Genomic DNA, 16,291 nt, shown 5'->3' with positions numbered 1-16,291 from the left:
GTTACAGTCCCGTTTTATTTGTGAAACATTTTCTTCATTTATTAGAAATATAGCGCTACCCTCACTAAAACTAGTTACAGGTCTAATGGTTTAGAACAGATGCCCAAACCGGGACAGTAAAAAAAACCCCAAAACAAATAGAATGCCATTGAAGTACATTTTCATTTCAAAACCATCTTAACTTGAAATGCTTGAATTTCAAAACAAACTAGACGGTCAACAAAAGCACTTGTAGACTGAACGGTGGTCATGTGATCAGATGAGGATTTTGTAATGTTTATTTTGTAGTTTTTAAAAACAAGCAGTAAAAAAAAAAGCATACAATTTATCTTTTTTATAACGTCATGACTTCCAATAACTTGGGAAGGGAAGAGGGGGGTGGGGGGGGGGAGAAACCCTCATTTCACAGAGTGAGGAGCAAAACATTGCTTGAGTTTCAGTACCAGAACACGCACGCGCGCACACACACACACACACACACACACACACACACACACACACACACACACACACACACACACACACACACACACACACACACACACACACGGGACATGAGACCCACAAACATACATACACACACATACACACACTGAAACCCCATTTGATATCACAGGAGAAAAATTAATCACATTAAAAAAAACTCACTACATGTATAGAAAGAAAAAAAGTGAACACGTTAAACAATGGGAATGTTCCAGCTCAATCAAATTAAAAAGGACTAAAAGCAAAAACAAGGCATGAAAAAAAAAAAGACATGGTTACTCATTGAGTTTGAAACACAGTAGTTATTAACACCTGAAGGTTTCCTCTAAATGGATCCATTTTCTCAAAAAATATTTAAAATTAAAAAAAAAAAACATTATGCAAAAACAGGAAGTGCACGCTCATGTGAGGAAGTTAGAAGCATTCCCTTGTGTCTCCTGGCCATGAGTCACACTGATGCGAGGAAGAGGAGGGACGAAGCGTTCGTGGAGGGGAAGGCAGAGTTTGAGTTCAGTCCATCAGCGTTTGTGGATCCAGCAAAAACTAGGAGGAGAAACAAGAGTGTTTGCAGAAGCCGTGACATTTCATAAAGACAGAAATCCGGCGTCGAGAGGAGAAAGAGAGTCACAGAGCTTTTCAGCTGGACACGAGAAGAAAAAAACAAAACAGGAAGAGCAGATGTCCTTTAGTCAGAGGAGAGGGAGAGGATGGTGGGAAGGAGCAGGACGGACGAGAGCTCAACAACAGTCACCTCACTGCGCCTGAGGAGAGATGAGAAATCACTGCGTATGGAAACAAAAGTGAGCACTGAAATAACTTTCAATTGTGCCTTTAAAAAGTTTAAATAAAAAGTAAAACGATGTACATAATACTTGAAGTACAATACTTTGCAGATTTTCTTTCAGACCTATTGGTTACATGTCACAATCTCCTGGCTTTTTTCATGATAACTGAGGTCTAGGGGCTATGTAACTACTGTGGACTGACTGTTTTGTGGTAAAGTGCACACAGCCTGCATAAAGTAGCTGTGCTTTTTCACGAGCCCTTGTGACTTCCTTAATGTGACGTCCGAACTACTCAATCACCACCCCGCGCACCGCCGACCGTCCCATCCATCCTCCAGCCACAATTAATCACGACAATGTATATACACAATTACAAATAATTATAAATCGTCAGTTTGTTGTTTTACAGAGACATTATTTCATACACAAAGTCATGAGATGCAAGAAATCTTCAGACGCAGCCATAACAACAACAGACCACACTTTATTGAACCTTTTCTGATAAGTGTGCGCTGCAAATGCGAGCATTTTTGACTATGGTTAAATGTGATAAAACGAGCGGACTGGACCGAAACCACAGTCGTCAGTTTTTTGTCAGTGGCAGCATCTATGTGATCAAATTTCTAATTTGAGGCTGTATTACGTCGATTGTGGCACCCAACATCACAACATGATGATATTTTAAGTTCCTTATGTAGCTGAATCTGTGCTAGTTTTCCCTTTGTTTTGCTTCCAGCTTAGACATCGGCCCTAACTAGTTACCTGTGGTTGGCCGGGCCGTGCGTCACTCAGAAAACAGGCCAATCAGAAGAGAGGCTCATGAATATTAATTAGACAGGCCAAAATCAACCTGTTCTCGGAAGAGCTCCTGGAACAGGAGCTGTAAAAATATATTGAGATGGTTTTTGGTACTTATACCACAAATATATATTCTCAAGGACATCAAAACCTAAAAACTGCAGAAAGGTGTACAATATGGGACCTTTAAAGTCTCCGATTAGTGCTTTATCAACATTTAGATTCAAGTTGATGATGTTAGGACTTTACAGACTAGGAGTCGAGCAAAACGTCACCGGGCCCACTCATAGTTTTAGTCATACGCTAGATATGGCAATAATAATTGGCTCAAATAAAGTATCAAAACCAAGTAATGACATGTTTTTTTTTTGTTAATTATATGGTTTCACTAATAAAATACATATGCCTATATAATAATAAAAAAAAAAAAACCTGCAGAGGTGATGTTTCATGTGATTCAACGACGTTTACATTTTTATTTTTATACCTTTTTATTTTATTTTAATAGTTGGCCACATGCAAAGTCAGAAACTTTTATTTTGAAATCGCGATGTACAATAAATTGCATAATTAGAAATATGTTGATGTATTCTCCTGTGTTGGCACAGGGTTATAAATGATTAACGTTCGTCTGGGAAAAGTTCTCTCACTAGATTTGTAACGTAAAGCAACCTAAACTCACCGCATATGCAGAGGAAGAGGTTAGCCCCGTCTTTTCTGGTAGATCCTTTTCAAAACTACCGGTACATTTGTTCTGGCAATCATATAGGTCTTATGAAGATGACGTGATTTTTTTTTAAGCTGTTTACAAAGCTCTGTTGCTTTTTTAATTGCTTTTCTATGTAAATATGTAGCTAGATTGAAAAAGCTACGAGGCGCAATGGTCAAAGATGTCTATGTGTCGCGCTCATAGACTGTAGGTCGCGCTCGAGACGCAGCCGCTTCTTTTCCATTCCTCTGCTATTATGCGCATCTTGTTTATAAGAGCAAAAGTTTCTGATTGGCTAGTAACGTTAGTTTGGTTGAGAGTGAAAGCTGTGTTCCTCTCATACCATTGGTGGGCCAACTCATGTTTTTTTTTTTTTAATGCAGCCAAAAGCCACACGCCGGAGATCCAGCACTGTGCCGGAGAACTTTAACCCCTGTGATATAGATATCGTACTTCAAAGTGATGATGTTACTGACCATTTCCTTGTATCGTGCATGCTGCGTATTACTGATATTAACTATATGGCTCCGCATTATCGTCCGGGCAGAACTCTTGTTCCAGCCACAAATAACCTGCCCGATTTATCTCAACAGCTCCGTGCACCCATAAACACACATGAACTAGACGAAATGACTAGCAACATGGGCACTATCTTCTCTAACCTTTTTCAATTTGAGGAGGGCAACAGCTTCTAATGTATTAGAGAAAACCGTACTGCGCCATGGTACAACAGTTATACCCAGTCTCTCAAGAAAGAAACTCGTAACCTTGAGCGCAAATGAAGAAAAACTAACTTATACTGTTTTTCCACGCAGTTCTAAAAACGTCCAGCTATAGACAGGCTCTAAAAGCTGCCAGGGCAGAGCATATCCGCAAACTCATAGATAACCAAAACAATCCAAGGTTTTTATTTAGCACAGTGGCTAGATTAACATAACCAGACGCCACCCGATCTAAATATTCCCTCACAGTTTAATAGTAATGACTTTGTATTTCTAATGTTATCTATTATATTAGTGAAGAAATTTATAACAACAAATGTAGGTTCTACAGCTTCATTCATCGCACCCAAAGAAAAACTGCAGTGCTTTGCAACTACAGGACAGGAAGAGATAAATATACTTATGACTGCATCTAAACCAACAAGTCTATTAGATCCTGTACCCACTAAACTACTGAAAGAGTTGATACCTGCAGCAGAAGAACCGCTTCTCAATATTAACTCATCGTTATCTTTAGGTCACGTCCCAAAACCATTCAAGCTGGTGGTTATTAAGCCGCTTATTAAGAAACCACAACTAGATCCTAGTGAACTGGCAAATTAAAACCCGTTTCAAATCTTCTGTTTGCCTAAAATTGGGGTAATAAGGATAGTAAACTGTAACTGTATGAAAGGTTTGCGCTTATGATGCTCTGGGTTTATTCCAACTCCATTGAACCCAAGGTACTACATATGTTTATTGCAGCATAGCATTGACAAAGCACCTTCAAGATCGTCAACGTCACTTTTTCTTACAATACAATGTAGATATAAACACAAGTATAAATTAAATTTGTACTTTAAATTGGTTTATATTTATAATATTGAATTATTAATAGGCATTGAATTGAATGCTATATGTATATGCACAATTAATAACAGTACAAATAGAGATGTGATGTGTACCTGCTGGCCCTGCGGTGTGGCGCCCGGCTGTCCCGGGGCCTGTCCCGTCTGTCCGTAATAAGCAGCCTGCTGTCTGTAATATTCGGCCCATGCGGCGCTGTAGTCTGTCTGTCCCGCCCCTGGAGCCGCAGCCGCTTGAGCTCCTCCTGCGGCGGGAGCAGCACCTCCTCCTGCTGCAGCTGAAAGAGATGAGAGGAGACTCATCAGCAAAACACAGAGCTGTAACTAGTGGTCGACCGATATTGGTTTATTTGACAGCCGATGCCAAAATCTTGGAAAGCAGGATGGCTGATATAATTTAATTTCTTAATATTTAAGAAATTTGAAATAATTTGAAAATTGATTTAAAAAAAAAAAAAGTGTGTTCTGGTTCTGTATGCATTTAATTCACACAGAGCACACGCAATCATGCAGGATACAAATGTACACTTCACAAGATCACCAAGTCTGCAAGGTTTGTGAAATTAAATGTTCATTAGTCAAAGATGTTTAAATGATAAAAATGAATATTTGCTGAATGCTGAAGGCAAACAATAAAGTATTATGTTTGCCTTTCCATTACTCAGGCATGTGATCAGCTAGAGACAAAAAAGGAAAATCTAGCCACGCCCAAGTCATGCCCCCAGCACTTATTAAAAATGTATATTTTAGCACATTAAAAGATATATCTTATATTGTAATAATGCATACGATTGCCCTGTAAAAAATAAAAAGCAGCATTTAATAATCATGATAACAGTATAATATATTATAAAGTACTATAATATAGTAATGTATATAGAATTCTCATCATTAAACTACCTGCCGAAAATTTACAATTAATGATTTTGAAATAACTTCTGCTCATCAAGGCTGAATTTATTTGATCAAAATAAAAAAATTATAATTTTTTTTAAGCAGCAATACTGTATAGCAAATTTAAAAAAAATTTTTTACTTTAATATTTTATAAAACGTTATTCCTGTAAAGCTGAATTTTCTTCATTACTCCAGTTTTCAGTGTCAAATGATCTTTTAGAAGTTACAATTTATTTGACTCAAGAAACATTTCTGATTATCAATGTTGAAAATTTTGCCGCTTCATATTTTGTGGAAACGGTGATACTTTATTTTTCAGGATTTAATAAATCCTGAAAGTTTAAATGAACAGCATTTACAGCATGAATAAAATGATTAATTTCTCTTTAAATCTTGTTGGTAAAAAGTGGTATTATTGTTTCCACAAAAATATTAAACAGCAAAACTGTTTTTAGCATTGATGAGAAATGTTTCATGAGCAGCGAAGCAGCATATTAGAATGATTTCTGAAGGATTGTGCGACACTGAAACTTTTGTAAACAACAACAGATTTATAAACGTTTCTAATTTAAATTAAAGCGGCTCAAACCAAGCACAGTGAATCATTAACAGTGAATCGAAACTGAGAACAGTACTGTAACAGCAGACATGTAGCGTGTCAGACTACAGCCTATTATATAATTACATCACAACAGTTGCGAATTTTATGACAACACTAACAATCTCAAATTCTCACCGCCATTCATGAAGAGTCTCCGGGTCGAGTAACACGTTACAGCGCCGAATCTACTCGCGTTTGGCGCTTTGAATCATTTGAACGCTTTGAACTGTCCTGCAGGTGGCGCAGCGAACTCGTGCAGCGCTCTGCTTTTACATTATTAGTAATATAATATGTAATCGTTATAATTCCTTTGTTTAATAATCAGATTGAACTGTTACACAGACTTCAATCCGTATTAGACAGAACTGTTAAATGACGACAGCGAACAAGAGGGAGAATGTGAACATTGCGTGGTCAGGCGCTGCCTTTTTCAGCACCGTCAAAATAAAAGTCCCGCCTTGAACACATCAGAGAACAACAGAAACTTATCAGCCGATGCCGATATTTGAAAAATGTTGATACATCAGTCGACCACTAGCTGTAACCGAACAGCCAGCAGATTCATTCACATGCATTTATCTACTCTATCTTTCCTAAACACAATGAGGAATGAGCGCTATTACCCATCTTTTTGTAGTACTCCTCCCAGGCCTTGGTGTAGTCTGGCTGGGCGGCTCCAGGAGCAGCTTGGCTCTGGTCAGCAGGAGCGGGAGCAGCCGGTTGGGCCGCAGGCGTCTGTCCAGGCATGGCGCCCCCTCCGGGCTGCTGGTAGTACTGTGCGTAATAAGCCGCCCACGCCGCGTTTTGATCCGCCGCTGCTTTACCTGAGAGAAACAGACATTCACTTCAGATACTTGAACCAAAGCAACTTGGCCTCAGGAGGAATGAGATCAAATGAATGTTTATTAAATAAAATGAAATAATTCCATTCAAATTATCCACTTTTAAATTTTAAAGTTCAAAAGTTTGGGGGCAGTACGTTTTTTTTGTGTTTTATTTAAGAGAAATCAATTTTATTTAGTAATCAGGCATTAAACTGAAATACAATTATATATTTTTTTACTTTATTTTCAAGTTCAGCTAAAGTTTCAGTAATTTTGTTCATGCCTGTCATGTATATTAGTTTATAGTTTTCAGCAATTCGTATTCATTGCTTTCAGTTAGTTTATCTTTAAATGCTTTGGCAACTGGCTGAAAAAGTTTTTCTATTTCAGTTAACAATATTTTACAAAAGGCTTCCATTTGAAGTCACTGAAGCGGCACAACTGTTTTAAACAGCCATTTTGAAAATTCAGCATTCATAATAAATTACATTTTAAAATGTATTACAACAGAAGAGAGTTCTTCATTTTAAAATTTCAAAAAATTAAGTTTTTTTACAGTAACTTTGATCAAATTCAGGCAAGTAGAGGAGACTTCTTTCGAAAAAATAAACCTCAAATCTTTAAATCGTATGTAAAAAAGAAAAAGAAAAACCTGTATAACAATGGTAGTGTCTCAAACTGTTTTAATTAGTGCATTTTCTTAATATAGTATAACTTAAACAAATCCATGACTTCAGGATGCAATGTAACGGACACGAGAGCTTGAACAGACATGTGACTGTAGTAGCATAAGGCACTCATGTAGTTTTCCTATCAGGACTTTAACACAAACACTGAAAGCGACAATACAAAACAACTCACTGGGATCTTGTGGCTGCCACTGCTGGTACGTATTTCCCCAACCCTGAGGATACTGACCGCCAGGAGGACCACCGCTGGAGACACAGAGAACGACTGTAAACATGTGCAAACAAAACCTGGAAAGCCAAACATCAACCATTACACTGAAGAAGATTTGCCATTAAAGCAGTACTGACTGTGGTGGTCCACCAGGGGGTCCGGGCTGGTATGGGTTCGGGTTGTAGGGGCCCATGGGTCCAGCGGGGCCCGGCCCACCCGGTCCAGGTCCAACAGGGCACAGGGGACCCTTCGAGGAGATTCAGACCACTTAACACCAGCGAACACGTCAAGATAAAGCACAAAAGCGGAGTTTATGGTACCTCGATCTTGTCCTCGATCAGCTGTTTGGCGTGGTCGATCTGCTGAGGAGATCCCCGGATGGTAAACAGTTTGAAGTTGGGGTCTCCGTTGGGCGGCGGCTGGCGCGAGATCTCCACGAAGGCGCCCGTCTGCTGGTTGATGGCCTTCACGTTCTCGCCGCCTCGGCCGATCACCAGACCGCATTTGTGGGCGGGGATTGAAAAGGTCATCTCGCCACCAGGAGGGCCCCAGTTACCCGGACCGCGCCCCCTGCCACGCCCACCTGGGGGCATGCCTGTGCCCGGAGGACCGGGAGGACCCTGACGGACAGAACAGAGATTAACCAAAGCAACCAAACACAGATGGATTCCAGTCATAAAAACAGAACTAGCTGTACAACACAGAATGTCAGTGAATTTGGCAAATTTAATATAAATTAATCAAAATTAGGGCTGTACACAGCGATAACGAATTAGTGACTGTGGCTATTAAACCGCAAGAGACCACTTTTAAGCTTCTGTGTGATTAGGTGGCATGGTTTTGTCTACTACACAATTTCAAACACGTTTGTCACTGAGGACATGAACAGTACACAAACTTCATCTCCAAAGCTGCTCTAAGAGTAACTTCACCAGCATTTCATCAGTTCATTTGAGAAAAACTACCATATCATATACAGAAATGCAAAGGTAGTAGTAGTAATAATAATAATAATAATACCACAACTTTAAGCAATATAACTATTTCTTCCATGTTTAATATCAGTAAACCTCTGTTGTACACCACTTTGAATAATTTTTAATTTAATAATTACTCTTAAAATTCAATGTTCTACGCCTTCATTTAACTACCGCCTTTTTATATTAAAAGTGTATTAAATCATACATCCAGAAAAAATTGACAACAGCATTTATGGCTAATGTCATGACAAGATCAATGTATTTTAAAAGAAACCAATATTAGTAACAGTAGTAATGGAAAAAACAACTGAAAAACTCGTCACCTTTTAACAAACATAAGATTTTCTCATTTCAATATTTGATTTAAAATGGGCAAATAAATCATTCCAGGTAAAATCTATTAGATAACTTGAATAAAAATGTTACTTAACAGAAAAATTAAAACAGAACTTCTGAGAAATAAGCCATTTCATTTCATCCATTACTGCAGGAGTTAAAAATATTAAGTTAAGTTTTAGGACTTCAATTGATTGAACATGCTTTTTGATTATTAAAATTAAACATTAAAACAAAACCCAGAAAATTTTAAAATGGAAGACACAAGATTAGTAAAAAGTCACAATTTAATTTAGTCCTAAAAACATAATTACGAAAATAAATAAATAACAAGCTCCCAATAAACAATGTATCATGATTTCAATTTAGGCATGCTTTTTAATTACTAAAATTTAAATTGCATCTTTGAAACTGAATCTAGAAAAATTTAAAAGACAGGAATTAAGAATAATAATTTGAGTGCTGACTTCAAGCATATTGGATATATTGAGCATTACTCACCCCTCCTCCTTCCTCTCGGACTCTGATGCTCTGCAGAAGTTCGTTGATGATACTGGCGGCGTGTTCGCAGCGGTCAGGAGGACCCATTATGTTAGCGATCTTATCTGGACCGGTACCGTCATCTACAGAGAGAAGAAATATGAAGTTATGCAATACAATATCATAAAACACTGAGTTTAGTCAGAATCTGATAGTCCAAACAAACCTGGTTTAAACTGTATCCTCACGCCGGCATCGTTCTGAATCTTCTTGATCATCTCTCCACTTCGGCCAATCACAACGCCAACAGAGTGACGCGGAACAGGCACCTGTCCAATCAGAATGAGACGACATCACACTCACATTTCAAATGGCAAACAAGCCGCGATGTAAACGATTAAACCAATCATGCACCTCGATTCCTCCACCTATTCGAGAGCCGTAGTCATTTCTGTCGAAGCCGGGATGATCCCGCTCTCGCAGAATCTCCTCCACCATTTCACGCGCTTGCTAGAGAGAGAAAGGACAGACACGGACCCTGAGCGTCAAAACCTTAACCGGCTTGTTAAATGTACAACAGGTAATAAAAGAGAAGAAAATAAAATCAGGAATGGAAACAGGTGAAAAGAGGAGAAGTGGAGAATACGGTCACACCTGGACTTTGTAAGGATCTCCAATGATGCGCAAAGGTTTGTCCATGTTTGGCCCCTGAGAAGCATCCTGAATCAAAATCATCTTCACGCCAGCGCGCTCCTGAAACACAAACACGTTAATATGTAGGACAAGAGAAACTGCCGGTTAATGCTTGAAATTTATATATTTCAGGGAATAAGTAGTCCAAAAACTATAAGCAGCAAAAAAAAGAAAATAGAAATTTACACAGCTTATGACCTTAATACAAGCTCGTAGCTTGCATAATTATACTGGAAAACGTATAATAAAACACTGTAATAGTTACTATAGTCTAAGTTTGAGATCAATTAGACTTTTTATCTCTTCTGCTCACTAAGGTTGCATTTATTTAATCAAGTCACTGTAATATTGGGAAATATTACAATTTAAAATAAGTTTTCTATTTGAACATACTTTAAAATGCAATTTCTTCCTGTGATGAAAAGCTGAATTTTCAGCAACATTAGCGTCAAGCGATCCTTCAGAAATCATTCTAATATGCTGATTTGCTGCTCAGGAAACATTTCTGATTATCAATGTTGAAAACAGCTGTGCTGCAGAATATTTGTTAAATTACACAATTTTCTCCAGCATTCTCTGATGAATAGAAAATTCAAAAGAACAGCATTCATTTGAAATAAAAATCTCGTGTAACATTATAAAAGTAACTTTAGATCAATTTAATGCATGCCTACTGAATAAAAGTATTAATTTCTTTACATAATCATAATAATAAACAATAACAAAGCCAAACTTCCCATAATCCTCTAGATCAAGGCCTCTCTGCACTCACAGACAGGCATAAGCTTTACCTGTAGCTGTTTAATGGTCTCTCCTCCTTTGCCGATGATAAGCCCTGCTTTTCCTGCCGGAACGATCATTTCCTGCATGTGGCCGCTCCCATTGGTCGACTCGTGGAAGGAGGGAGGTGTGCCCCGCCCCCGAGAGACGATGTCATCCAGCAGCATTTTAGCCTTCCTGCATGGACGGGTCAAAAGGTCAAAACACCACCAAACAGACCCACACTGCAGTTAAACATGTGAGCAAGCACAAACATACTGGATGGCTTCAGGGGGGCCGGTGAGAGAGACACTCCTGTCTGGAAGACCGCCGCTGTCTAAACGCACAAAACCAACATGTTCCATCACGCCTCGTACGTCTAAACAAGCTAATATCAAAAACAGAGGAGAGAAAAGCCCACTTGACTCTTTTGAAGCAGTGTTTGACTCACCTGGAGCAATCTGAACTTTACAGCCAGAGTCCTGCTGGATCTTATTGATCTGCTCTCCACCCCGACCAATGACTACAAACAGACACAAAGTGTAGAAGTATTATAATAAACAGATTTCAGCATGTCAACCTCCAGTAGAAGGGTGAATCTCAAAGAACATGTTCAGATCCATGTTTCAAACCTAACGGGAGTGCAATATGGACAAAAAAAATATATATATATTTTCCTGGGACTTTATCGATACCGATAATTAGACGATATTTTTCTTTTGATATTGTTGTGCTGATATCTTAAAGACCACCGTGGACAGACTCCTAAAGTTTTTGATATTCTTCATATTCTGTGGTGATCAGTTCACAGCAATGATAGAAATTAATCTTTTCAAATAAGTTTAAACTGATTTTACCTTTAATGTGCATTTTTAGCTTTATAAAGCCTTTTTTTTTTTTTTAAAGTGTGCATCACCTTTTGAACCAAATTCTTGCATTTAATCAGTCAATTAGAATAATAAGACATTTGGGCTGTTACCAAGCAAATTAAATCAGTACTGACTAAATTAATCTGGCATTTAAATTAAGTGGCATTTATATGTTTTTATACACTGTTTAATGCATCTTGGAGGGACATGAACGCATTCAACCTGCAGTTACAAATGCATAAATGCTGTTTTGATATTTTAAACAAAAGCATTCAATACTGATATTTATAAAAAAAGAAAAAAAAGAAGAAAAGATACTTTAAATGTGACATTAAAACCGCCAGTAGGTGGCAGCTAGTCACTGATAATAAATGAATCGATTGAACCGAATCATTTAAACAGTTGATTCACTCAGGAACCAAATGGTCATGTTGCTCAGAGATGTAATTTTGTTGGTGAGCAAAAACAGGCAATATGCTGTCTAAAACATAAGTCTCATAATTAACTTGTTTATTGAACTTTTGTATAAAATCAAAATCACATTTGTAATCATGCCGATTTAAAAAAAAAGAAAAAAAAGAAAAAAGGCGCTCTTTGAGTGATATTAACTATATGAAATTATAGAAATACATACATTTTCTGCCCTAATATCTTGAATTTCGTGATCATTCTAAATATATTTTAATGAATCATGCAGTGAAAGAAAGCACACACACTTTTAACTAGGGTTGGTTATCATTTGAATGTTATCGATTCCGAATCTGCTTATTGATTCTGATTCCACTGGGATTAAAAAAAAAAAAAACATTTATCTTGTGCCTCTTTTTTGCAAACCATTTAGTTGCAACTGACTACCATGAACAAGAAAAATAAATAAATTACATGCAGTTCATGTATAAATGATTCAATGACTCACTCAGGATGTACTGTACTGGTTTCATTATTGGATGAATCTTTTATGATTCAAAGAAAAATACATTTTAACAGCCCCTTTTCTCCACCTACTGGCATAATGTACATAAATCTTCATTTAAAGTGTCAAATTACTTTCAAAAGGCCATTTACTCAGTTTTAATCGCTACTGTACATATCAGAATTTATATCTGAGCTATGAATTTTTATCCCAGTACTTCTGACACTGTGTGGTTGAAAAGACTGTGAAGCTGTTTCATTCAAATACATGACAGCTGCTCGATCTCCTCAGGTCAGCGGCAGCGCGAACGCAGATTTAAATGTTCAAATCACACTGACTGGTGTGATCGTACGCTGCACGGACGAACCAAGAGTGATCACAACATTATGATCGCACACGTCAAAGGTTGAGGAATGAAACAGACGAATCATTGTAATTTAGGAATAGAATCAAGTATCCGATTCCTGATCGATTTTCGATTCCCAACCCTACTTTTAACCCCAGACGTGAAGTAATGCATGCGTGCACTGTAGGCGTGTTTTGTTTTTGCAATAAACATTGTCAAATCGAACATCGTTAAAACGGGTGTATATAAAATTATTAAGAAAATACATACACATTAAATTTGTTAAGTAATATATAATACACAATATAGCAAGAAAATAAACTTGTGTTATCCATATATACATTAAATATACATCTTTAAGTATTTTATTAAATGTTAATTATTAATGCTGTAAATAAACTAACAGATTTAACATACTATATTTAATAGTTTTTAAACTGTATAACTTATTTACGTTCAGAATGATTTTATTAATTAAATACACAATTTATATGTAGATTAACGCACAAGTAAAGATTAAAACAAGTAAAAAAGGCTTTTTTCCTTTTGGTTTTGGCAAGAAATATGACCTCAACTGATAATCGCCCAGGAAAGCTTGAGTGACCAGTGTATGATGGGTAATGTGAACTTACTGAGCCCAACCATGCCATCAGGGACTCTGTACTCTTCTGTGAGAGTCGAGGGACGTACACTACAAAAAGACAAAAACACAACAGTCAGGAAAAGTACCAGCAGTCAAATACGTTCAGTTCTTAGTTAACTTGTGGCCGGGACGAAACCCTTTTCAGAAAGGTTATCATGAAATCATGTGATAAAATTATATACATTTAGATAGACGTCTTTAGTCTCAGCACATCTCACGTTGATTTTTGAGTGGCCCGCAATGCGTTTCGTATTAAAGACACCACATTAAGGTAAAAAGTCCAACTTTTACAAGAGCACCTCTAGACCCCTGTATTTGGTTTAACACGTCTGATGGAGTCAGTGGAAGCCGAAACCAGCCTAATTATACAGGCGTGTGTAGTTATTCTTGCCTTCCCAAACGCTCAGATCTGAGATCTGTTCTAACGACTCTGATCAGAGCGCACTCGAGGACCGTCTTACCTCTGCTGGGAAAGGGCAGCCAGCTGGGCTCCAATAGCTGTGAATGAGAAAGGGATAAAATCACTGCGCTAAAAATACACAGACATTTGCTTCGAGTTGCTAAAAGTGTGTGTGTGTGTTTATAGTAGTAAAAAAATTAAATTAAATAAAAAAAGCAAAGAAAGCCGTACACAGGGCTGAAGCATTGTCTCTGTCAGATGCCATCTTCTTACTTTCAGGCTGATCTGAGGGGAAAACACAAGAATAGCTCAAAAACAATCTCAGGAGAGTCAGACGGACAGATCCAGAGCGCGTCTCTCTGCCGCCGTACCTCCGTCCTCCAGCGATCGCTTCTGTGCCGCGAAGGGGTAGCTCTCCGCTCCGCCGTTATTGCTCATGGGGGGACCCGTGACGTCTCCGCCGATCTTTGCTGCGATCTGGAAAACACAAAAACACAAGTTATGAGGGAAAAAACAAAAAAAAAAAACACCAAAACTACACAGCAAAATCAGCATGAAGTTAGAACACTAACCAACAGTAATATATTGTACTTTTAAGTAGCAAGGAGATACTATTAATGGCTTGTCACATTATACATTTTTCCATTGCAATACATACACTACCGTTTAAAGTCAGCTATGTATGCATGCATGAAAATATATATATATATTATTTTTTTTAAGTCTCTCACCAAGGCTGCATTTATTTGATCAAAAGCTGTAAAAATCTAGTATTTTATTACAATTTAAAATTACACTTTTCTATGTAAATATATTTTAAAATGTTATTTTTTTCCTGTGACCAAAGCTGAATTTTCAGCATCATTACTCCAGTCTTCAGTGTCACATGATCCATTTAACCATTTAGCAGACGCTTTTCCAAATGAGGACAACAGAAGCGATCAAAACCAACAAAAGAGCAATAATATGCAAGTGCTGAGACAAGTCTCGGTGATCCTTCAGAAATCATTCTAATATGCTGATTTACTGCTCAAGAAACACTTCCTATTATTATTAGCATCATTATTTTCTTCAATGTTACACAGGACGAGATTCTTCTATTTTTATATACTTTTTTTTAAACAAACACTATTGTTTTCCATGCTACTCTTTGAATTAACTTAGGAAAACAAAACAAAGCCATCTAAAACCACTGCTGTAGCCTAATAATCGCCACAATTAGAGTACATAACGCTGTTTTTAGCATGACACAAAGGTGCTAGCATATTTTACAGAACGTGTACCCCAGTCATACCATGGTACTAACATTGTGCGTGTTTAAATACATGGTATTACCATGGACCTATTTGTAAGGGCACAGAAGGAAAAAAAGAACGTTAATACGATGTTCGTGGACATTTACGATGGTAGTAACGTTACCATGTTAACTCCGTTGACTAACGTTACCGTATAAGTCTATGGTACGTGAACATAATCATTATATACACCATGCTAAATACCAAAGCACGTGCTAGCATTTCTCTACCAATGTAACGTTACCGTATTCGTTTGTAATGGTCAAATTTAACCATATATTGTTGGTGTTCAAAATCACACGCGAGCGCGGCTCGTGCTAACGGACGATTGTGGCGCACGCCGGCTCATGTGCCGCGGCCCGCGCGCTGACCCACAAACGCGGCCCGCAGTGCGGATCTCTCACCTGCCGCGCGCGCTCTACCGCGTCGGCGAACGCGTCTTTCTTGAGTCCACCGGCTCCCAGAGCCGCTCCGGCGCCGGGCGGCGGCACCGCGCTGTACTCAGACATGCTGTCCGTGCGGAGGGTGAATTGTGCGGGATACGGCGGGGAGCTCTAGGCCGGGCGAAGGTGCGCAGACGCGGGAAGACGAGCGAGACAAACGCATGGGAGGGACTAAAGGCCTGCGGCTCTGAAAGCAGCCTCCTATAGGCGTTCTAACTGAGTGGCTGTTGCGAGGACCAATCAGAGGGCAGCTGGAGGCGGGCGTAGCGTGAGCATTGGCCCATTGACCCAATGAGTGGAGACGAAAGAAGACGGTTTTTAAGAAGGACTGACCAACGCACAGAGCTTACCAATCAGCGCTCAGAAACGCATCGAAATAGACCAATGAGGTTCAAGAAAACGCTGAAAGACAATGATGGACGTATGGATCAGCGTATAGGCTCTTTAGGACCGTTTAACCTTGCTGCTCGTTGCATTTACTTGGCATTTTTATGGGTTAGTGAAAAGACACGGTGCGTTCCCTCGGAGTGAAAACAATCATGGCCGCCATATTGAAGAGTCGTTCCAA

At 38.5% G+C, this 16,291-nt stretch overlaps 1 protein-coding gene across 2 annotated transcripts; it reads right to left on the bottom strand.

Annotated features, from left to right (window-relative positions):
• Window positions 1-247: 247 nt before the first annotated feature.
• khsrp (KH-type splicing regulatory protein) lies at window positions 248-15,919 on the bottom strand. Of its 2 annotated transcripts, none has more exons than XM_058771197.1 (18): window positions 15,685-15,919; window positions 14,357-14,462; window positions 14,217-14,270; window positions 14,047-14,083; window positions 13,575-13,633; window positions 11,266-11,337; window positions 11,094-11,151; window positions 10,847-11,012; window positions 10,017-10,115; window positions 9,777-9,872; window positions 9,589-9,691; window positions 9,384-9,505; window positions 7,887-8,186; window positions 7,704-7,813; window positions 7,528-7,601; window positions 6,466-6,666; window positions 4,445-4,623; window positions 248-1,247 (listed from the first exon to the last, which is right to left on the bottom strand). In XM_058771197.1, exons 1-18 carry the CDS (start codon window positions 15,787-15,789, stop codon window positions 1,239-1,241), a joined length of 1,950 nt encoding a protein of 649 aa, XP_058627180.1. In that variant the 5' UTR covers window positions 15,790-15,919; the 3' UTR covers window positions 248-1,238. The 2 variants fall into 2 exon arrangements, with proteins under 2 accessions (XP_058627180.1, XP_058627179.1); XM_058771196.1 differs by having other exon boundaries at window positions 248-1,029.
• Window positions 15,920-16,291: the final 372 nt, after the last annotated feature.

Source organism: Onychostoma macrolepis, chromosome 01, assembly GCF_012432095.1.
Source record: "Onychostoma macrolepis isolate SWU-2019 chromosome 01, ASM1243209v1, whole genome shotgun sequence".
Lineage (NCBI taxonomy): Eukaryota > Metazoa > Chordata > Actinopteri > Cypriniformes > Cyprinidae > Onychostoma > Onychostoma macrolepis.
This window is presented reverse-complemented; position numbering and strand designations above follow the sequence as displayed.

Bases quoted from the DNA above. Each gene is read 5' to 3' on its own strand.
- khsrp (XM_058771196.1), bottom strand. From the start codon at position 15,789: ATGTCTGAGTACAGCGCGGTGCCGCCGCCCGGCGCCGGAGCGGCTCTG. The intron at 6,667-7,527 runs GTGAGTTGTTTT...TGTTTCTCTCAG, and splicing joins GTGGCAGCCACAAGATCCCA to GTAAAGCAGCGGCGGATCAA. The intron at 4,624-6,465 runs GTAATAGCGCTC...CATCTCTTTCAG, and splicing joins GGAGTACTACAAAAAGATGG to CTGCAGCAGGAGGAGGTGCT.